We start from the raw sequence: 23,874 nt of genomic DNA on the forward strand, positions 1-23,874 counted from the left end.
GATAGTCCAGAAAGGAAACTCAGTGTGGGGGAAAGTTTCTCTTTCTTTTAAGACAGGAATGTAAGCCACAACATTTACAAATACAATGTTTTAACTCTCTACATGTAGGAAGCCAACCTGCTCCTTTTTGATCTTCTTCTTTGGCACAACCTCAGTGGATTTCTCTGATTCAGAACGAGTTCTAATTGATCTTCTCTGTTGCTTCTTTTCTACTGAGCCTAAGAAATGATTTAAACACACAAACAAAAACTCACTTAAGGATACCTAGACATCTATGTAATTAAGATATGACCAAATTCCTTGCTTTTCTTACCCAGTACTTTTGGAATCTTAATTAAAATCATTAAAAGCTGCTAAATATTCAGGAGCATATAAATTATTTAACAGATCAAATTGTAAAGGCTGATGAGCTGAGACTGGGAATCACAAAGGGTCCTAAATTATACAAATAAAGGAGGATTGGTTTTTTTAAAAATTAAAAAGTCAAACTAAAACAGCAGAGACATAGTTTAGTTTTAAAGGCACATAAACATCTTTAGGTAAATATAATTAGGGAATGAAGGGACTGAAGGATGCATAAAAATAACTTTATTACCCACCTGATGTTAGAAATTATTGGTTCAAAATTCAATCAGTGCTACACATTCTGCATTTTAACAAATGAGTTTAATTAATTCTATACATAAAATGGTTAACAGTGCTTTTTGCACTTATATAAGTTTTGCTATTGTTATTAATAACAAAAGCAGGAAAAGCAGGGAAGGCAAAAAATGTGACCAAAACCTAATCATTAATTTGACTATCAAGGGATCTGTTATACTTTGGAAATAATTAGTCGTGGAAAACTAGTTGAAACAAATTATCAAGCTTTTTCATGTTAAATGGTAAAACAAACTATTAAGATTTTTAAAGAGTACAATTCTTTAAAAGCAAATTGAAGAAAACTCACATGGACCCCATTTTTGGAAAGGATAAAACTGAAATTGAAGAACACAACTTGAAAGAACACTGTCAGGAATGATTTCATTCTGTGAGCCTGAGGAGGAATGATACCTGCAGTGCAGCTGTTCTCCATGTTTTCAGTGCCTGGACCACCTACATATTCCTTCCTAAATCATAATCACCTCTGGCTTGCCATAGGAAGAAGCCACTAAGACCTATAAAATCAGATAGAAGCTCTATCTATAAAGCCTTTCATATAACCTTTATATTTTCTGGTTTCATTGCTCTTGGCTATGTATAAATGACTTCCCTCACTTTAGTTCAAAGCCAAAATGAAGGATCCCACTACTTTGTTTTGTTTTTGGGAAGGAGTGGGTAGTTTGATAATAATATATTGTTTTGGAGCTGTGGTTAATCGATTTATAGTAATCACAAATAAAGGTGTTGGCTCCTTTCTTTACTCTCACTCTTCTCCTTACACTGATGAAAATGTTTACTAAGACAACAGATATGCTACCCTCCCAGACCAACCTGAGGATCCCAGAGATCCATACTTTAGTATTAAAGTGTCAATATTCAAGTACTACTAGGGAGGGCAAAAATGAAAATGGAATTGCTTAAAAACAAACAAAAAAATATTTACTTGTGTTGAGGGTAATATACCACACCATGAAGAGCAGATGAGATTTGATTTACTGTCTTACAGAGGATAAAGCAACATGATTTCTTAAAATTATTCTGAAAGTTACCCAAAGAACATATACATTTAAAACCATTGAAGAGTATTATGTTTATGTTCTTAGAAAGAGGAGGTGAGCATTTCTGAGTTTGGAAAATAGCTTTGAAATCTAGTGTGAATACAAGTACAGTTCTTCAAACGACAAAAATGTGACAGTGCCAAACATTTTATATATCCCTGAAATTTACTAAGAAAAGGCTCAATAATTTCCTTAAGCAGTTAGCACCAGCTGAGATGATGCAATTGGTTTCTGAAGGGTGAACAAGTCTCTATTTTGACTTTTCAACTACTGCAGTTATTTTCACAAAAAGCAAAACGGTCACTTAAAAAGACAAGGTATGCTTATCAACCACAGCTGTTAACCAAACTTCAACCAAGCTCAAAGCTTTAGAGCACCAGTCCCTAAATTAAGTTTTCTTTTCTTTTCTTTTCTTTTTTGAGACAGAGTCTCTCCCTGTCACCCAGGCTGGCGTGCAATGGCGTGATCTTGGCTCACTGCAACCTCCGCCTCCAGGGTTCAAGCGATTCTCCTGCCTCAGCCTCCTGAGTAGCTGGGATTACAGGCATGCGCCACCATGCCCAGCTAATTTTTTTTTCTTGTACCTTTGTAGAGACAGGGTTTCACCATGTTGGCCAGGCTGGTCTCAAACTCCTGACCTTGTGATCTGCCTGCCTCGGCCTCCCAAACTGCTGGGATTACAGGTGTGAGCCACCATGCCCGGCCCTAAATTAAGTTTTCAATCTTAATTTACAACCTAAATTCTATGTTCCTGCTTAAGCAAAAAACAACACTGCCTTTTTCCAGAGATAAAGAAGTATAACCTTCCACTTAAAAAAGAAAAAAAGGAAATATTCACAGCAGAAATTAAATCTTACAATGAAAATACTATATAAAAAGAAAATGTTCAGGCTGGGCACAGCGACTCATGCCTGTAATCCCAGCACTTCAGGAGGGCAAGACAGGAGGATCGTTTGAACCCAGGAGTTTGAGACCAGCCTGGGGAACAAGGTGAGACCCCCATCTCTACAAAAAATAAAAATAAAATAAATTAGCCAAGCATGGTGGCAGGCACTGGTAGTCTCAGCTACTCTAGGAGGCTGAGGTAGGAGGATCTCTGGAGTCCAGGAGTTTAAGGTTACAGTGAGCTATGATCACACCACTGCACTTCAACTTGGGTGCATGACCCTGTCTCAAAAAAAAAAAAAAAAAAGTTCAGTAACTTTGAGAGGAAGAAGAAAAACAAGCTCCATCCAAAATAAAAGCATAATATTTGAGTTAAGATCAGTCTAATATAGGAAGAATTTACTTTCTCCTTAGGAAACTGCTGATTTCAAATAAAGATCCTCCTAGGTATCCCATTTAAATTCAGACAAATTACTAATCATTTAATGTAAAGAGGTAACAAAACTGACATACCTAATTATGGAAAGTGGAGGCCAAAAGATTCTTTTAATATTCAAAGAAGGGAACATTCTCAATTATGGCTAATGTGAAATCTTCTAAGTCCATCTACTCATTCCTTTGACATTGTAAGTTCATCTTTTTATAAAGTATTTTGAAATGATACAAGTTGCAAATGTAGTACTGGACTTTGCTATTCACTCCCTCCTTTCTTTAACTCAACTTTCCTTCCCAATTCCATATTGAAAAAGGCTGTTTAAAATGCCCCATCCAACATGTGCCCCATCTCCACTGGCATTACTTCTCCCTGTCCTGCAGCTCCCATTATTTTCTTTTTAAGAAAGCTAGCCCAAGTACTTTTGTGAACAGTGATTGTTTTTACTTTGCTATTATAATAATTAGAATCTTATTTAAATTTCCCTTACAAAAATATTTACACTTTATGCCACTCAGTCACAGGTTTGCCTGAGTTACTACTGATTCAAGATTACCACTTCAGGTCTTAAGACTTTGATCCATCCAGAAAATTACTTGGTCACTGTGATATTGTGATATGATAAGAAACATATATTTGATCTCTGCCCCTGGTTCCTGGCACAGAGCTCCTACTTGGAATTTCCTGCATAATATAAGTGTTTTCTGCTCTAAAGAGGCAACTCTTGGTGGATTCCTAGTTGGGGGCTGGTCACTAGAAAAACCAAGCTATGATTAGATGCTTTAAGCTCCACCCCCCATCTTCCGAGAAGGGGAGTGGGGCTGAAGACTGAGTTAATAATTGGTCATGCCTACATGATAAAGCCTCCATAAAAATCCCTGAGCTACAGGGTTTGGAGAAATTCCAGGTTGCTGAACACACGAAGGTGCCTGTAGGGTGGCATGGCCAGAGAGGGCATGGAAGCTCTACAGCCCTTTCCATATACCTTGCCTTGTGCATCTCTTCCATCTGGCTGTTCATCTGTATCCTTTGCCATATCCTTTATCATGAACCAGTAAATGTAAAGAAAGGGCTTGTCTGAGTTCTATGAGCTGCTCTAGCAAATGACTAAACCCAAGGAGGGGGTCATGAGAACCTCCAATTTATAGCTGGTCAGTCAGAAGTTCCGAAGCCCCAGACTTGCAACTGACATCTGAAGTGGGGGCAGTCTCATAGGGTTGAGCCCTTCACCTGAGGGATTGGACTCTTAACACCAGGGAGATAGTGTGAGAATCAAATTGAATCACAGGACACCCAGCTGGTCAGTGTGGGAAAACAAACAAACAAACCCATATATGGGTCTATAAGTATGTTCAGAAAATAGTTTATTTTTTTTTCTACTATAGTCCTTCTTAGATTCAAAACAAATTTTTAAAGAACAAAATGAAACAAACTCCTTTCTCCTAAACTAAGATTCCAGATGAACAAGCTAGTTAATACTTAACTCTTTTCTTGATGGCTATATGAAGCAAGCAGTATTACAGAAATACTACTGATATAATACTGTTACATAAACCAAACCCACCAGACATTCAATTAAAACTCTAAAATCCTTAGTAAGTTAGTATCAAAAAAATTATGTTGGCTGGGTGCATTGGCTCACGCCTATAATCCCAGCACATTGGGAGGCCGAGGCAGATAGATCGCTTGAATCCAGGGGTTCGAGACCAGCCTGGGCAACATGGCAAAAAATACAAAAACTTAGCCAGGTATCATGGTGCACACCTGTGGTCCCAGCTACCTAGGAGGCTGAGGTGAGAGGATCACCTGAGCCTGGGAGGTCGAGGCTGCAGTGAGCCATGATCGCACCATTGTACTCCACTCTGCATGACAGAGTGAGACCCTGTCTCAAAAGAAAAAGGCCAGACGTGGTGGCTCACGCCTATAATCCCAGCACTTTGGGAGGCTGAGGCAGGCAGATCAGGTCAGGAGTTGGAGACTAGCCTGGCCAACATGGTGAAACTTCGTGTCTACTAAAAATAAAAAAAGTAGCTGGGTGTGTTGGCATGCCCCTGTAATCCCAGTTACTCAGGAGGCTGAGGCAGGAGAATCGCTTGAACCTGGGAGATGGAGGTTGCAGTGAACCGAGATTGAGCCACTGCACTCCAGCCTGGGTGGCAGAGTGAGACTCTGTCTCAAAAAAAAAAAAAAAAAAAAAAAAAAAGGTTAAACATTCCAAAGGCACAATCTTACTGAATACAGTCACTTCTCCTTTAAGCAAGAATAACATGGCTTGATTTTCAATTCATGGTGTCTGCTAATCAGAAAACAGGTTACATTAGGACAATTAGGCTCTAGGCCCCTCAGTTACTAGTATCTAGCACACCTAGGAATAATGACAAGAGCTTTGGCATCAGCCCGTTTGTTTCCAACAGGGGTAAAGGAGGAAATGGTATGTGTGTGCTAATAGAGTGGGAAAAGTAAAGCTGTTATTATGCAAAGAGAGATAATCGATGATGTATTTACTCAGATACATATAGATTTTTATAGCTATATACTTTTAATTATAGAACCCTATCATTTTAATTCTTGTACAAAAAATAACTTGCTATGAATAAAGTTCTCTAGCCCCTACCTAACCCACTTTCCTATTAAAATAACTGCTTTTATAATTTGATTTTTAAATATAATTTACTTTTGATAACTAAGAGTTTCTTAGAAACACAGCTACCACATTATAGCAGAACACAACAAGGATTTCTCAAAATGGACCTATATATACTCTTCACTCATACCAACCTGTAGAACCAGATGTTGCTTCAGGAGATGACACACTCTGCGTTGGCTTTTCATTTCTCTGGTTTGGTGCAGAAATTATAAGCCTGTCTTGCCCCCTGACACTTATTTCTGTTTTGTTACCAATTCCCTTTAAAATAAGGCAAAAGAAAAAACAACAAAACAGGTGATTACCAGGCAAGTGGCATCATGGGATTATAATGATGGCTTAAAATGATCATAATTTGCTTAAATTTTATATGGTCTTTGATTGCAATTAATCTTAGCCTTTATCAGAACAATTTGATTAAGTGATCAAGATACTTTTTTTTAATTAAAAACAATTTTTTTTTTTTTTTTTTTTTTTTTGAGAAGAAGTCTCCCTCTGTCGCCCAGGCTGGAGTGCATGGTGTGATCTAGGCTCACTGCAACCTCCACCACCTGGGTTCAAGTGATTCTCCTGCCTCAGCCTCCCCGAGTACCTGGGAATACAGATGCGTGCCACCACGCCCTGCTAATTTTTTTTTGTATTTTTAGTAGAGATGAGGTTTCACCATGTTGGCCAGGCTGGTCTCGAACTCTTGACCTCAGGTGATCTGCCCACCTTGGCCTCCCGAAGTGCTGGGATTACAGGCGTGAGCCACCACACCTGGCCAAAAAAAATTTTTTTTAAGATGGAATCTGGCTCTGTCACCCGGGCTGGAGTGCAGTGGCGTGATCTTGGCTCACTGCAACCTCTGCCTCCCAGGTTCAAGTAATTCTCCTGTCTCAGCCTCCCGAGTAGCTGGGGCTACAGGTGTGTGCCACCATGAGGCAGAGTATTTGTCTAAGTCTAGGTGATAAATGTCACTAAAAAATACACCTGTATCACTCAATTTTCTATAAAAACAAAATATTTTCTGGTCCTTATACATATCACAGTGAGAACTCTAGTCATTTTCATTTGGTAAAGTGCTCTATTACACAGAAAAAAATGCCAATATGTCTTAAGAGACAAGAATATCCCTAGATACAGAAATATGTCACTCATGGTGACCAAAATGTGACCCAATAAGTAATCTGAAGCAGAAAGAAGGCAGGTATAATTAACTTAGGTCTCCTTTTAGGTATTTTTAATGCAATGGAATAGAAGTAAAGAAGTGATTTATAAACATATATGTATTTTTTTGGCCAGGAACCGTGGCTCCTGCCTGTAATCTCAACACTTTGGGAGACTGAGGCAGGAGAACAGCTAGAGGCCAGGAGTTCAAGACCAGCCTGGGCACCATAGTGAGACCCTGTCTCTACAAAAAATTTTTAAAAGGTCCAGCACAGTGGCTCATGACTGTAATCTCAGTGCTTTGGAAGGCCAAGGCAGAAGATCCCTTGGGGCTGCAGTGAGCTATGATTGAACACTGCACTCCAGCCTGGAGCACAGAGTAAGACCTCATCTCTTAAAAAGGAAAAAAATAAATATAAATACATACATGCATGTATTTTTAGAGACTTCATTTTGAAAAGATCAGTTTTATCTTGAATTTCCTTTAAATAGCATTCTTTGGGGTGGTAGTGACAAAGTTTGACTTGTGCATTCAGAAGCAGTAAAACTAGCTCCAAGAATAAAGCCAATTTGTACTCAAAAAAGATGCAACATACTCATTTGCTATTTGAAAGATGAAAAATATTCATTTGCTATCAAGAGAACCAAGTGGGGACTGCAATTCAAGTTTTTGCAGGTAGCTTGGCCTTAACTGAAGTCAGCTGAACCTATGGGCAGACCAGGTTAAAAGAGCACCCTTGACATTTCTCTAGGAAGATGTATTACTAATTAAGCATACCTGTGTTTAACTAATTAATCTGCATATGACTATATTAGGAAAAAAATAAGCATAGAATTCTTTAATACACATGAATGAAATGCAACTAAATCAAAATCACAAACTCAACACAGTGGGATGGGATGGGATGGTAGTGAAGAGGTACATGGAATAAATACCTACCAATATTATGGAAGAGTTTTAAAGTCTTCAAGCTAAAGTATAAGTGCCCTAAATGGAGGCCCAGGACAAACTGATGAAGGCACACAGTTTGTAGAGGCTGTTTTTACCCCATTACCCAAGTTATTGCCACAGCTAATTGTTAGAGAACAAATACAGTTCTGGGATTCTCTGAAAGGCAGTTAGATATCCCAAGCCAACAAGAATCTAACAAAATTGCTGGTGGAACCAAACAGGTCAGCAGGTACAATTATTACAGTGGTTTTTATAACAATGGTTAATTCATATAATTGACAAAAATAATTTTAATAAGAAGTACACTTTGCAACTAAGAAAAGCTAACTACACAAACTAGAAACAGGCAAAGTGCCCAGTTTTTTTCCACGACTTTAGGGAGCTAAGCTCAATTTTGGCTGCACAGCTCAAGACTAATCTACTACAGATGGGAAAATCACAAAAGAAGGGAGAAAAAAAAGAAGAAAAACATAGCCTTTTTGCCTATCTCTTTTGCCCACAGAGTACAATGACTGTATGTTTCAAATTCAGTGGGTAGAAAGGGTATTTAAATTATGCCAAGGTTGACCACTTTTAAAATACCATCCCCCAAAAAACTCCACGAAAAAAGGAGGTACCTTTGTTGAATAAACAAATTGATCGATAAATTTCCCATCCCCTGTAGCATTCTGAAGAGCAAACACTTGTTCAATTTTCACAACTGGAGACATGTTACACTTCTGCAAATCCAGGCTCCCTTTGTGCATCGTAATGGAAGCTGGTAAGGATTTCCTTGCTGCCGCAGTTTTCCAGGCTATTTTAACAGGAGGTGGCTCTTCCTCTTCCGCACTTGTGTGCCGCCTCTGGCTATGTCTCCGAATTTCAGTACTTGAGAGTGAGGAGGCCACCTCCCCTGCATTGGTCTGTTCTGGCTGAGTATTCAGCACAGATCTTGGTCGTCGGGTTTTTTTAACTTCGGTTTTGGAGGCAACATTCCTTTTTGCTTGGGATAAAGCCTCTTCAGGCTGTTTATCAATATAGATAAAAGTATACTGTTCTATTCTTTCTTCTCGAGTCATTTTCAATGCTTTCTCTGCATGGGCAATGCCAATATCCCACTGAGCACGTTCTCTCTGAGGTCGGGGTTTCCGAATCTTTAAAAAAGATAGAGATTATCAGACATGCTTTACTCTAACAGGTACCTTAAAATTGATATGTATTTCCCATGTGATCCTGTTATCTTTTCAGGTCTACATAAATATCTTCAGGTTCTTTGGTCAAACAAGTGGAATGTTCTATCTCCATAATTCTGATAAATAGATATTCGATAACATGAGGATCTACTCTCTTTTATATCCTTCCTTTGCTGACCACTCTGCTGGACAAGGTCCCCAAGAGGGAGACATCCTTCTCCTCTCATATACATAAAAAGCTAGTGATAATGAGGGAAAAGAGAACAATGATTACAGAAATGGTTATTTTCAGCGGCTAATAAAACACTAACATTAAAAATGATACCCTGAAACTCCCAATTCTCTCCCATATCTAGGGGAGAGGGCAAGTCCGGGGTGCTACAGAGATCACAACAAAGCTACTGGCAGAGTTTGAACCACAATGCATGCAGGGACAGAATGAAGTGAAAGGACAGAGCCTCAAGGAACAAATGAAAGTTAACAAGACAAAGGAGAACAGGCATGGATGAGAAAAAAGGTAGACCTGAATTATAGTTTCCATAGGTCTCTAGGTCCAGAGTTGATCAGAAGACTTTGGATTGGCAAGAGGGGTAAAAATACTTTGAATAAAGATGTGTGAGATGGCCAGAGCAATTAGGAATTATCCAGGTGGCTAGACTGATGTAGCCAGAAATTAGTTAATAAAACTATGAGATAGTATATGTCAAATACTGATATATAAATCTGTAAAATATAAGTCTCATAAAATTAATCAAAATTCTCTGTGATAAAATTTAGTTTTTCAAGTGTAAAAAATGACAAATTTCTGAATCATAAGAGACCCACACTAAAATTAGTTGAGTTTAAAATCTTAACCAGATTACCAAGAGTTCATGTCAAAATTCTAAAATATCCACCACCACATCAAATATATTTCCTGATTCCATCACTTGTGTGATCTCGGTTGAACCACTTACATAAGCTTTCTGTGCCTCAATTTCTTCACCTGTAAAAAGGGGAATAATAGTATCTACCTCATATAGATTGTTATGAATAATAAGTGAGTTAATATATGTAAAATGCTTAAAAGCATACCTGTTTCACAATAGGCACTCACTAAATATTTTTAAAACTTTACTTTCATAAAACCATTTTGTGAAATAAGAATGAAAAGAAAGTATGGAAACGTACTGAAATAGAAAAAAGAGTAAAAATCCCTGGCAAAATCCACATTTCACTAGCATCTGGTACACTTATGCACATTAATGAAACTCACAATAGAATCCAATATTAGGCAGGTAGCTAAAGTTCTTAATAGTACTATATGTCGTTTATATGACATATAAAACTCATTAGTGTACTTACAAACTTACTAGTCATTTACCATTATGATTAAAACAGCTGAAAGGGGTTTAAAAAAAGGATTCTAGTAATTATCTGAATTCAAGTATGAAAAATTCTTCTAAATTATTAAGTTCTTTAAAAACCATACTAGGTAAATAATATTAACATGTTAGTTACCTTTTGTTTCTCAGAGTGATTGCTGGCTTGTTTGGTTGCCTCAGCCAGTAATTCTTCATACTGTTTATGACCTTTATACTCCCGTACCCGTTTTTCATGAACCCACGCCCTCTCTGGCTGGTTGCTAAAAAACTGGACATGATATTCTCGGGCACCTGTAAGTAAAAACTCTTATTAACCATTTCAGAACATAAGCATTCACATCTGCTTTGCCAAAAATGGGACTCTAACCCAGGTTCCTCAGTATTACTCCCACTAAAACTTGTATGTTTGGATTGTCCAAAGATATGTTCCAATACCCACTAGTTATAGAACTAATAGCTACTGTAAAAATCACCACAAATAATTGATTGCACCACTGCACTCCAGCCTGGGTGACAGAGCAAGACTCTGTCTCAAAACAAAACAAAACAACATTCTTCTCATTAACTTTTTAACAAAATAGTCATTTTTCATAAAAATATAATTAATGATAGCATGTAAGGGGTTCTTGTTGTTAGAGACATGGTCTCACTCTATGGCCCAGGCCGGACTGCAGTGGCATGATCCTAGCTCACTGCAGCCTCAAACTCCTGGGCTCAGGCAATCCTGTGCCTTAGCCTATTGAGCAGGTAAGACTACAGGCATATGCCACCATGCTCAGTTAATTAATAAATTTTTTTGTTGCTTTTTTTTGTAGAGATGGGAGTCTTACTATGTTGCTCAGGCTGGTCTCAAACGCTTGGCCTGAAGTAATCCTCCTGCCTCAGCCTCCCAAAGTGCTGAGATTACAGGCATGAGCCACTGGCCCCAGCCTATGATAGGTTCTTATTTTTAAATAAATTAATAAATATTTTGAAATTTTCTCAGCTTTAATTTCTTTTTTTCTTTAAACTGAGATGGGGTCTTGCTATGTTGCCCAGGTTGGTCTTGAACTCCTGGGCTCAAGCAATCCTCTCTCCTCAGCCTCCCAAAGTGTTAGAATTACAGGCGTGAGCCACTGAGCCTACATCTCAGCTTTAATTTCTAAATTTAAATAACATTAGATATAACCCATGTAAACAAAAGCCTTTTTGAGTCCTCAAGTTTTAGGAGTAAAAGGGGTCCTGGGACCACAACATCTGAGAACTGCTAATTAAGGGCAATGCTACTCTGAAATTGGTTTGACAAACAAGCCAGTCTGTGACAAAGTAAGTTGAGTAAGCATTGAGAAACTCTGACAGCAATTTGACATTGTTATGATATCTAGACACATGATCAAGAATCTTGCACTAGGTGTTTTTCCAGGGGAAGGGCATTCTTTTTTTTTTAAATAATTAAGTTTGGTTGTATTTTACAGAGGTATTAGTCCATAGTAGACTAGACATTTGAAAAAAGTAAAAAAACAAACTGATCTTTTGCCAAAAACAGTCTGAAAAATACTGTTCTAGAGAAAAAGTATTATATCAATGGAGAAATGCAGGAACTGATCTTTTCAGACAACCCAAAGTAATTAGGAAGAAAAAGGCAACAGTAGACTCAGACTTCCATATCATCTCATCTGAGAATAAAGACCCAAGCACGAATCTAATTATAATTAGTCAAAGAAGATTTATCTGAAATCCAAATGGTTTTTTGGGGGAAAAATAGAAATATAACCTAAACTAATAAGTGAATTTCAAGGACAGGGTAGTGGGTACAGGTATTCAGATTAAAAAGAAAACATAGTACATAATGTTTCCAAACATCAGAGTTATTTCTTCAGATATAAACAGATAATCCCAAAGGACTTAACATAAAAGCTGAAATTTATAGATAACACAATTTCATTTTAATCTGTATTTTCAACTTCTTCCCCCATTAAATCATTTACTAGAGAGGAAACAAGACAAACATTTTGCCTATTTGTTAGCACTTTGTTTCCTGATACCTGGAAAACTATGAAATAAGACTGAAATAAGAAGCTACAGACCTGAAAAGTCAAGAAACAAGCACAGCTGTCTCTGACTGAAGAGCTAAATTTTTAATGAGTCCTAAATAATAAAATACAACTCAAAATAGAATTGTGATCCAAACATCTTTCAACATGCTCTTACAAATAATTATTATATCTTTATGTGTGAAAAACTGTTAAATACATTTTCCAATGCTAAGAATCTAATAAAAATGCTGACTAATAACAATATGGAAACCAGTGATTACTATATATGATTAAGATAAATTTTACAAAGTTGCTTAGATAGAAAGCAACACAGGAGATTCACTCATTTCTCTGGGTATCTCCCATGTATACATGCAGTATATGTGCTATTAAAAAAATAATGATCAGCGTAAAATGCTTAATAGGCATCATGTGTGGAACATAATTAACAAAATTTTTAGGCTGTGTTTTTTGGTTTTCAGAAAAACTGTCAGAAAACTACTGCATTTAAAACTGTACTATATAGCCATAAATGGAATATTATTTGGCAATAAAAAGGAATAGGCCGGGCGCGGTGGCTCACGCTTGTAATCCCAGCACTTTGGGAGGCCGAAGCGGGCGGATCACGAGGTCAGGAGATCGAGACCATGGTGAAACCCCGTCTCTACTAAAAATACAAAAAATTAGCCGGGCGTGGTGGCAGGCGCCTGTAGTCCCAGCTACTCGGAGAGGCTGAGGCAGGAGAATGGCGTGAACCCGGGAGGCAGAGGTTGCAGTGAGCCGAGATCGTGCCACTGCACTCCAGCCTAGGGGACAGAGCGAGACTCCGTCTCAAAAAAAAAAAAAAAAAAAAAAAAAAAAAGGAATAAAGCACTGATACCATGCTAAAACATGGATGAATCTCAAAAACATTACGGTAAGTGAATAGGTGAGTCTACAGAGACAGAAAGTAGTTACTGGCTGCTTAGCGGGTAGAAATGAGGGTGACTGCTAACGGATACAGGATTTTTTGGGGTTGATGAACATGTTCTAAAATAGATTGTGGTGATGGTTGCACAATTCTGTGAATGTACAGATTTTTAAATCAATGAATTGTACATTTTAAAAGGGTGAATTGGCCAGGAGCAGTGGCTCACGCCTTTAATCCCAGCACTTTGGGAGGCCGAGGCGGGCAGATCACAAGGTCAGGAGTTTGAGACCAGCCTGGCCAACATAGTGAAACCCCGTCTCTACTAAAAATACAAAAAAAAAAAAAAAATTAGCCGGCTTGGTGGTGGGTGCCTGTAATCCCAGCTACTCAGGAGGCTGAGGCAGGAGAATCGCTTGAACCTGGGAGGCGGAGGTTGCAGTGAGCTGAGATTGTGCTACTGCACTACAGCCTGGGCAACAACAGCCTGGGCAACAATCCATCTCAAAAACAAACAAACAGAAAAAACAGGTGAATTTTATGATATGAGAATTATATTTCAATAAAGTTTTTAAAACTACTATAGAAAAATAGAACAATTTAAATTTTTATTAAAATATATAGGTTAAAATATATGCATTTCTTAACCTAAAATTTCAGACTTCTGGTAGTAATATAAACAAAATCGGTTTTTCCAGCACTAAAGTAGGAAGCTGCCTAGGGGGTACCAGGCTAGATTTTTTTTTTTTTTTTTTTTTTTTGAGACCAAATCTCACTCTGTCACCCAGACCGGAGTGAAGTGGTGGATCTCGGCTCACTGCAACCGCACTCCACCTCCTGGGTTCAAGTGATTCTCTTGTCTCAGTCACCTGAGTGAGACCTTAGAGGCATGCGCCACAACACCTGGCTAATTTTTGTATTTTCAGTAGATATGGGGTTTCACCATATTGGCCAGGCTGGTCTTGAACTCCTAACCTCAGGTGATCCACCCACCTTGGCCTCCCAAAAAGTGCTGGGATTACAGGCATGAGGCACCTTGCCCAGCCAATATTAGGTTAATTAATAAAACTAAATGTAAATACTTCCTTTGAAATACAGATGAGACATAAATTGTGCTTTCATTTGTATCTTGAAAAAAGCTGAAATCTGCAGGTTTTCATAAAGTAATTGAATATGAAACTCTTTATACAATCTCAACAGTATGCTTTCCTCAGGGGAGAGAAGTGAAGATCCAGAGTTCTGACATGATGTAACTTCTTCGAGAGTTCTGGAGGCCCAGATGTGGACATGAATTGTTTTATTTAAGAAAGCATGGTCTTCTTGGAAAATCGTTGTCTTTTCTTTTCCCACTCATATAACCATAGATTATTAGAGGGGTAGGGTACTTCAGAGACGACTAGTCCAATATACTTCTTATATAAATGAAGGAACTATAATAAGACTGCCTCTTCCAATCTCTGTAAATGATGACTGGGTGAATTTAACTGCTTTCCCTGTAATATAAGGCAGTGTTTAGGAGGAGAGGTTATGAAATTAAGATTTCTTTGAGATTCTGTTTACCTATTTAAAATATGGGATAATAATAGTACCTACTTCATTGTGTTGCTGCTATGAAGATTGTATAAGAAAATATGTAAGAGAACTACTGAACACAGGACCTTGCACTAAAGCAGACACCCAACAATGTTGGTTTTTCATTTCTGCCTCACTGACACATCCCCTCTCCTAACCTTTAATCAGCAGGTCACATTGACAAGACGAAAAATGGTCGAGCCAGATGGCCTTCTATACTGGGAGAGATTCTTGGTTATGCAGCACAAGAATCACAGATATGGCTGATCCTATCACAAATGTGCCTTGCCAGACATAAACAGATACTTTTTCTCCTCAGAAGAGTGAACGAGGACCAAGACAGATGGTTTAAAGTAAAAGAAAAAGAAACAGGTACAAACTTGTCACAGACAATGAGGAACTCTACACATGACAAGAGTCAATTCACAAAGTTAACACCCAGAAGTAAGTTCCAAGCTCAAACCTTTCTTTGGCTACTAAGCAAGTTCATTTCAAATGCTAGAATCTCAGCAGTCTACTCCACATAATTCTTTGGTCAAATCCCAGAAAAAGAGTAGAGAAAAGTTAGAATTGTCTTTCTTAATTTTATTAACATTCCTAAGGTAGGATTCTATATTATATAGCTACCTTCAGGCTACATGTCATATCAAATTTACAAGGATGCCCCAGTAAATTTACAGATTCAAGAATGGAGTGTAGAGGGAAAAAAAAGCATCCTGCAAAATTTGCCAGGATGAAAAGTACTTGTCTGGGTAAAAAATTACTATCCATAGCAGTCAACGATGAAATAAAAATGTTCAAAGAAGGCTTGGCCCAAATGCTTATTAAGCTCATATAAAACATCTGATCACTTGTCCATATGCTTTCTTTAGGAAATACGAGGTCATATTGTCAGTCAGATTAAGGTCTTTAAAAAAAGCAAGTGTAAGCAAATTATTAGCAAATGTAGGGTGTCATAAGGAAAACAAGGACTGCATTAGCCATAGAAGCACTCTGCAATTTAAAATGACTATCAGTATTTCACTGGTTTTAAAAACTGATACAGAGGCTGGGTGCAGTGGCTCAGGCCTGTAATCCTACCACTTTGGGAGGCCGAGGCAGGTGCATCCCCTGAGTTCAAGAGTTCAAGACCATCCTGGCTAACATGGTGAAACCTCATCTGTATTAAAAATGCAAAAACTAACCAGGAATGGTGGCGGGTGCCTGTAATCCCACCTACTCCAGAGGCCGAGGCAGGAGAATCACTTGAACCCAGGAGGCGGAGGTTGCAGCGAGCTGAGATTGCGCCACTGCACTCCAGCCTGGGCAACAGAGCAAAAACTCCGTCTCAAAAAAAAAAAAAAAAAAAAATCCACAAAACTGATACAGATATGCACATTTTTGTATCAGATTATATATTACGTGTGTATTCTTATATTCACATACAACATTTAAAAGTCACTTTTATTTCCAACCTTTTACTTAGTATCTGTTTATGCCTTTTCTTACCTCTTGTGTTAATTTTGGTATGAACCTCAAGCTGGGGATCACTTGAAACCATACAAGGCCACCAAGGATAGGTTCCCACCTTGGACCACACAAGATCGCCAACCTGAAACTTAACACCAGTGGACACTTCTGTTGTTGGAACAGAAGATAGTATTGGCTGAACCTACAGGAAAGGGTCAAAAAACCTCATCAGAAATTCAAAAAAAGAAACTATGTATAAAGTACATTAAAAATGCTAACAATGTAATTTTATCTTCAGTTATACTTTGATACAGGAAAGGGTCAAAAAACATCAGAAATTCAGAAAAAGAAACTAGGTATAAAGTACATTAAAAATACTAACAATGTAATTTTATCTTCAATTATACTTTGATACAAGAAAGGGTCAAAAAACATCAGAAATTCAAAAAAAAGAAACTATGTATAAAGTACATTAAAAGTGCTAACAATGTAAATTTATCTTCAATTATACTTCTCTCTGATGCCTCCAATCTAAAACCAACAAAAGGGAAGGAGGAAAAATATTAATAACCCCACCCCAAATACTGAAGACAGGATTGATGGTTTCTGTTGCCAAATTATTAACAAGGCATGTTAAGAATACACATGATTGGCCAGGTGCAGTGGCTCACGCCTGTAATCCCAGCACTTTGGCAGGGTGAGGTGGGCAGATCACGAGGTCAGGAGATCGAGACCAGCCTGGTCAACACAGTGAAACCCCATCTCTACTAAAAATACAAAAATTAGCTGGGCATGGTAGCACGTGCCTGTCATCCCAGCTATTCAGGAAGCTGAGGCAGGACAATCGCTTGAACCCGGGAGGCAGAGGTTGCAGTGAGTCGAGATCGCGCCACTGCACTCCAGCCTGGGCAACAGAGCGAGACTCCGTCTCAAAAAAAAAAAAACCACATGATTAATTGAAAAAAAAAAAAACAGGTCATAGTTTTGAAAAGGAAAATAATTCACTGAAAATATCCACCTATCAAGCCAGCTCCAAGATTTATTTCAATATAATTTCTGAAATTAAGAAACATAGTACCAATACAATTGTGTTGCAGTTCAATCACTGTGTTTCACCACCTTCCACCATATTTGGTTAGACAGTATTCAGTAAAACAACTTACTGGGGCTTCCTCTTTTAGTACTGGTTCTTCCCTTGGTTTTTCTGATACAGTGTCAACCCTCTCATTTGGTCTCTAGGTGAAAAGGTATAGGTAAGTAGAATAAAATGTCATTAAATAAACAAACAAAAAATAGTGACATACATAAAAAGAATCAAAGAAAACTAAATAAAGAGAATAAAGGGTATTTATTAACTGAACAATGTAAGGAGTAGGAATACAACTTATTCAGTACCTAATGCTGTCTCAACATTCATTTTCCACCCCATATCATAGCTTTTATCTCCTTTTTCTTATTTTGTTACTTTTAAAACTTAATTTCTAGGCTGGGTGCAGTAGCTCATGCCTGTAATCCCAGCACTTTGGGAGGCTAAGGCAAGTGGATCACAAGGTCAGGAGTTCAAGACCAGCCTGGCCAGCATGGTGAAACCCCGTCTCTACTAAAAATTAAAAAAATAGCTGGGCACGGTGGCACATGCCTGTAGTCCCAGCTACTTGGGAGGCTGAGGCTGGAGAATCACTTGAACCCAGTGGGCGGAGGTTGCAGTGAGCTGAGATTGTGCCACTGCATTCCAGCCTGGGCGACAGACTGAGACTCTGTCTCCAAAAAAAAAAAAAAAAAAAAAAACTTAATTTCTAAATAAACTGGTAATTTTCTTTTTAATGCTCAGATTCTAAAAAAAAATGGGCACTCTAAGATTACTAATAAGATGTAACTTGAAATTTTCTGGAGAGCAATTTGGTTATATATATGAAAAGCATTAAATTTTCAGACTCTCTGACCTTGCAAATCTACTTCTAAGAATGTATTATTTGAAAAGCACTGAGAGATGTAAAAAAAAATGGATAAGTATGAAGACATCATACCATTGCTACTTACAAGAGCTAAGTATCAGACATAATCTAGATGGGCTGGGCATGGCGGCTCATGCCTGTAATCCTAGCACTTTGGGAGGCTGAGGCAGGCGGATCACGAGATCAAGAAATTGAGACCATCCTGGCCAACATGGTGAAACCCTGTCTCCACTAAAAACACTAAAAATTAGCTGGGTGTGGTGGTGTGCACCTGCAGTCTCAGCTACTCAGGAGGCTGGGGCAGGAGGATTGCTTGAACCTGGGAGGCGGGGGTTGCAGTGAGCCAAGATCATGCCACTGCACTCCAGCCTGGTGACAGAGCAAGACTCTGTCTCAAAAAAAAAAAAAAAAAAAAAAAGTTTCTAAAACCCTTTAGGGAGGCAATTTGCAAGTAGCTATCAAAATTCAAGATATGTATACTCTTCAATCTAGCAATCACATTGTAGAAATTTATTCTACAGAAATATGCAAAACAAGAAAATCTAAGCAGAGGAATGGTAACTACAGTATTATTTCATGTCAGTAATCTGCATGTCTACCAATATCTTCCAACTTTTTATTTAAAAATATGTAATATATACATGCCTTGAAAATATTTGGTACAATGTAAACAAAACTGATACCAGTAATTATCTTTTGGGAATGACATGAAGGAAATGGTGAAGGAAGATCTTCTATACGTTTTTATTATTTGTCTTTTCTGTAAAAACAAAAAACCAAATTACTTCTACAATTTAAAAGATTTTTAAAATATGTTACTTGTTAGAGAACAGAATTTAATTTAGATGGCTTAAAAAGAGGGTATAGCCATTAAAGTAGGTCTTAACTCCACTAAAACAATATGATTAATTCTAAAAGCTACTTAAAATTCTCATTCTATTATTTCAAAACATTTAAAGACGCTGTTGTGAAAACAAAGTTTTATTAAATTAAAAAAAGTATAAAAAGGTTTTTGTTTTTTTGAGACAGAGTCTTGCTCTGCTGTTGCCTAGGCTGGAGTGTGGTGGCGCAATCTCGGCTCATTGCAACCTCTGCCTCCCAGGTTCAAGTGGTTCTCCTCCTTCAGCCTCCTGAGAAGCTGGGAATATAGGCCCGCACCACCACACCCAGCTAATTTTTGTATTTTTAGTAGAGACGGGGTTTCGCCATGTTGGCCAGGCTGGTCTTGAACTCTTAACCTCAGGTGATCCACTTGCCTTGGCCTCCCAAAGTGCTGGGATTACAGGTGTGAGCCACCGCACCTGGCCTAAAAAGGTTTTTAAGTTTTAGGAAAATGATATGTTCTATAAGCCAGACTAATGTCCCCAAACCCAAGTATCAATCATTCACTTCACAGTGCCTAGGACGTTCCAGGCCCAGTTCTAGAAGCTATATAGGCTATGTATAATAGTGAAACAAACAGATGTGATTCCTGACCCCAAGGAGTTTACAGTTGGGCAGGAGAGACTGACATTAAAAAACAGAAACACAAACATCCAGCTAAAAAGTAAGTGCTATGGCTTGGCATGGTGTGGCTCACACCTGTCAGTACTTTGGGAGGCCAAGGTGGAAGGATCTCTTGAGGCCAAGAGTTCAAGACCAGCCGGGGCAACACAGTGAGACCCACTACCTAAAAACAACAAATGCCTGTAGTCCCAACTACTCTGAGGGGCTGAGGCAGGAGAATCGCTTATGCCCCAGAGTTCAAGGCTTCAATGGGCTGTGATTGCACTCCAGCCTGGGTGATGGAGCGAAACCCCGTCTCTTAAAACAACAACAACAAACAAAAAAAGTGCTAGGAAGAGAAAGATAAATAATAGTGTGTAAGTGTATATGTATTTTCAGATACGAAGGTCAGGAAAAGCCTCTCTAAGAAAATAAATTACAATCTGCCAGGCACGGTGGCTCACACCTGTAATCCCAGCACTTTGGGAGGCCAAGGCAGGGAAATCACGTGGTCAGGAGTTCGAGACCAGCCTTGCCAAGATGGTGAAACCCCGTCTCTACTAAAAATAGAAAAATTAGCCAGGCACGGTTAATTTTTTTTTTTTTTTTTTTTGAGTCAGAGTCTCTGTCACCCAGGCTGGAGTACAGTGGCACGATCTCGGCTCACTGCAACCTCTTGCCTCCCGGGTTGCAAGACTACTGTAATCCCAACTACTCGGGAGGCTGAGGCAGAAGAATTGCTTGAACCTGGGAGGCAGAGGTTGCACTAAGCTGAGATTGCGCCACTGGAGTGTAACCTGGGTGACAGAGTGAGACTCCGTCTCAAAAAAAAAAGAAAAGAAATTACAATCTAAGAATCAAAGGACGAAGAATTAGCTTAGTAAACATGGAGCAAAGAACATTCCAGGAGGAAGGAGTAGCATGTGTGAGATACCTTAGGTTAAAAACAGTACCAGCTGTGCACAGTGGCTCACACCTATAATCCCAGCATTTTGAGAGGCTGGGGCAGGTGGATCACTTGAGCCTAGGAACTCAAGAACAGCTTGGGCAACACGGCGAGACCCCATCTCTACAAAAAAAGAGCCAGGCATAGTGATGTGTACCTATATACTCCCAGCTACTCGGGAGGCTAAGGTGGGAGGACTGCTTGAGCCCAGGAGTTTGAGGCTGTGTTGGCTATGATCACGTCACTGCACTCCAGCCTGGGTGACAGAGTGAGACCCTGTCTCCAAAAAAAAAGGGACTTCCTTCCAAACCTTATAATTCAAATGTCTTATCTTTTTTAATTTTTTGATTTGTTCCAGATTGTTGGTGTTTCCTTCAGGCTGGTTTGAATGAAACACCATCAAAATCACTTTCAAAGAATTAAAGTTTTTTACACAGCCATTTTAAAAGAAAGAAGTGGCTAGGGAGTGAAGGATGCCCAAGAGGATTTATTCTAAGCTTTCAAGACTATATCTTACTTATGAGAAGAAAAAGAACTCAAGTAAGGATGCTGCAATAATAGAGAGGGAGTATCTATTATAAAATGTGCGTGAGCAAAACAGATATACCTGGTAGGCATTTAGAGACGGAGACAAGTTTAAGACATTAAAATTAAGTAGGGACAGAGATACCCTCTTTGGGTACTAATTCCGTTGCTTTGTCAGGAAGAGAAAACATCAGAGAAAAAGATGACAGTGAGTTAGCTCTCCTTAATGTTCAATGCATCTTAATTTTAAAATTATGATTTTGTGGGTATATACCACTTTTTTACATTTTTAATTGACTCCACATAAGAACACCTAAAAATTATGTTAAGAGTGGCTAAAATAAATTACATTATCCTAAATATTCCTTTACAAATTTTAGCCTAGTACTTTTTTTTTTTTTTTTTTTGAGACAGAGGCTTGCTCTGTTGCCAGGCTGGAGTGCAGTGGCATGATCTCGGCTCACTACAACCTCCGCCTCCGAGGTTCAAGTGATTCTCCTGCCTCAGCCTCCCAAGTAGCTGAGATTACAGGCACATGCCACCACGCCCGGTTGTATTTTTAGTAGAGATGGGGTTTCACCATGTTGGCCAGGAGGTCTCGATCTCTTGACCTTGTGATCCACCTGCCTCGGCCTCCCAAAGTGCTGGGATTACAGCCGTGAGCCGCCGTGAGCCACCGCGCCCAGCCTTCAGCCTGTTACTTTTATTAAAACCCAAGAGATTCATTAAGATGAGTATATTACAGGCCAGGTGCTGTGGCTCACGCCTGTAATCCCAGAACTTTGGGAGGCCGAGGTGAGCAGATCACTTGAGGTCAGGAGTTCAAGACCAGCCTGGCCAACATGAAGAAACCCCGTCACTACTAAAAATACACAAAAAAATTAGCTGAGTGTGGTGATGCACACCTGTAATCCCAGCTACCTGGGGAGCTGAGGCACAGGAATCGCTTGAACCCGGGAGGCAAGAGGTTGCAGTGAGCAGAGATCGTGCCACTGTACTCCAGCCTGGGTGACAGAGACTCTGACTCAAAAAACAAAGAAAAGATTAGTAATACACATCAAATCTGTCAGAATTTCAAAGCCTTAATAATATTACTTATATAAATTTCAAAAACATCGAGTAAAATCATAGTCCCTAAAAGAACAAAAAACTAATGTCAACATTAAAGTTGGAAAGAAAATTTTAAAGGTAATAAATTGTGCATTTTTATTTTACTTTCTGAATGACTTAAGTTTGTAACCTTAAAAATAAAAAATGTGGGCCAGGTGCAGTGGCTCACACCTGTAATCCAAGTAATTTGGGAGGCCAAGGTGAGTGGATCACCCTAAGGTCAGGGGTTTGTGACCAGCCTGGCCAACATGACAAAACCCCATCTTTACTAAAAATACAATAACTAGCCAGGTGTGGTGGCACACACCTGTAATCCCAGCTACTGAGGAGGCTGAGGCAGGATAATCGCTTGAATCCTGGAGGCAGAGGTTGCAGTGAGCCAAGACTGCACCACTGCACTCCACCCTGGGCAACAGAGTGAGATTCCGTCTCAAAAATAAATACATAAAATTAAATAAAAAATGTGTACAATAAAGAACATTTTGCATATAAAGAGTTTCTAAGAATTTTAAGGCCTAATACTCTGAGGCTAGAGAACCAAACCTGCTACCTTAGTGTTCATAGGACTGATCCAGCCACTCTGCTTTTTATAAGGGGATATGGCAAACTAAGAGTTAATGAGACTCTGCCTTAGTGGATTAGCCCACTGAAGTGCTGATAGGAGACCAGTGACTGTTTGAATAACAGGGCCTACGCTCACATGCCTGAGGCATTCCACCTGCCAAGGAGGAAGACATGCAGAAACACAGCCACATGTTTCTGATTTGGTGGGAGGAAAAACAGCTCATGCAGATTTTTAAAATATACAATTTCAGTAGTGATCTCAGGTCTCCTGCTGCCTAGATGTTTGGACACATTTTCATCGTTGAGAAGATATACTTAGTTTGTTCCAAATAACAGCCACTCTTCAGAAGGCCAAACAGCTTAGAATTAGGAGGAAATACTTACACATCAAGTACTAAGAACAAAGTAGCAGGTGAAATCTTAAGGTGTTGTGTTTATTTGTTTGTTTTTGAGACAGAGTCTCATTCTGTCACCCAGGCTGGAGTGCAGTGGCACGATCTTGGCTCACTGCAATCTCCACCTCCCAGGTTCAAGCAATTCCTGTGCCTCGGCCTCCCGAATAGTTGGGATTACAGGTACCCACCACTACGCCCAGCTAATTTTAAAATATTTTTAGTAGAGATGGGGTTTCACCATGTTGGCCAGGCTGGTCTTGAACTCCTGACCTTAAGTGATCCACCCACCTCGGCCTCCCAAAATGCTGGCATTACAGATTGAGCCACCATGCCCAGACTTAAACATGGAACTCAACTATATGAGATTTTGTTTGCTCAAAAAAGAACCTATGAACCTATGAGTGGGCTTTTAAGGAACAACAACAAAGTAAAGTAAAAGAAAAAATCTATATAAAAGCAAATCCAGCTCCAGGAGATTTATATCAGACGTTTTCTCCAGGAATACGTTTTTCATTATGTTTCCCTGAGGCATCTGGGGGAGGGAAGCTGTCCAGTGAAGTCAGTGGACGATTCTTTGGGCTTCCCTTTCACTTCTCAGTCCTCTACAATGCTAGACACCAAGGGCTGGGACCCCTATGGACAACCAGTAGGC

The 23,874-nt window shown here is 39.0% G+C and overlaps 1 protein-coding gene across 10 annotated transcripts in view; it reads right to left on the reverse strand.

Annotated features, from left to right (window-relative positions):
- NSD3 (nuclear receptor binding SET domain protein 3) overlaps positions 1 to 23,874 on the reverse strand; it is a 113,214-nt gene that overhangs the window by 51,591 nt on the left and 37,749 nt on the right. For all 10 annotated transcript variants that reach the window (XM_063610911.1, XM_055295973.2, XM_055295976.2 and 7 more), the window contains exons 3-8: positions 17,406 to 17,477; positions 16,282 to 16,444; positions 10,436 to 10,590; positions 8,381 to 8,896; positions 5,797 to 5,923; positions 118 to 218 (exon numbers count right to left, since the gene is read on the reverse strand). In XM_063610911.1, the coding sequence (XP_063466981.1) occupies positions 118 to 218; positions 5,797 to 5,923; positions 8,381 to 8,896; positions 10,436 to 10,590; positions 16,282 to 16,444; positions 17,406 to 17,477 (1,134 nt within the window). The remainder of the gene's footprint in view (positions 1 to 117; positions 219 to 5,796; positions 5,924 to 8,380; positions 8,897 to 10,435; positions 10,591 to 16,281; positions 16,445 to 17,405; positions 17,478 to 23,874) is intronic.

The sequence above is a fragment of the Symphalangus syndactylus genome, chromosome 10 (genome assembly GCF_028878055.3).
Source record: "Symphalangus syndactylus isolate Jambi chromosome 10, NHGRI_mSymSyn1-v2.1_pri, whole genome shotgun sequence".
Lineage (NCBI taxonomy): Eukaryota > Metazoa > Chordata > Mammalia > Primates > Hylobatidae > Symphalangus > Symphalangus syndactylus.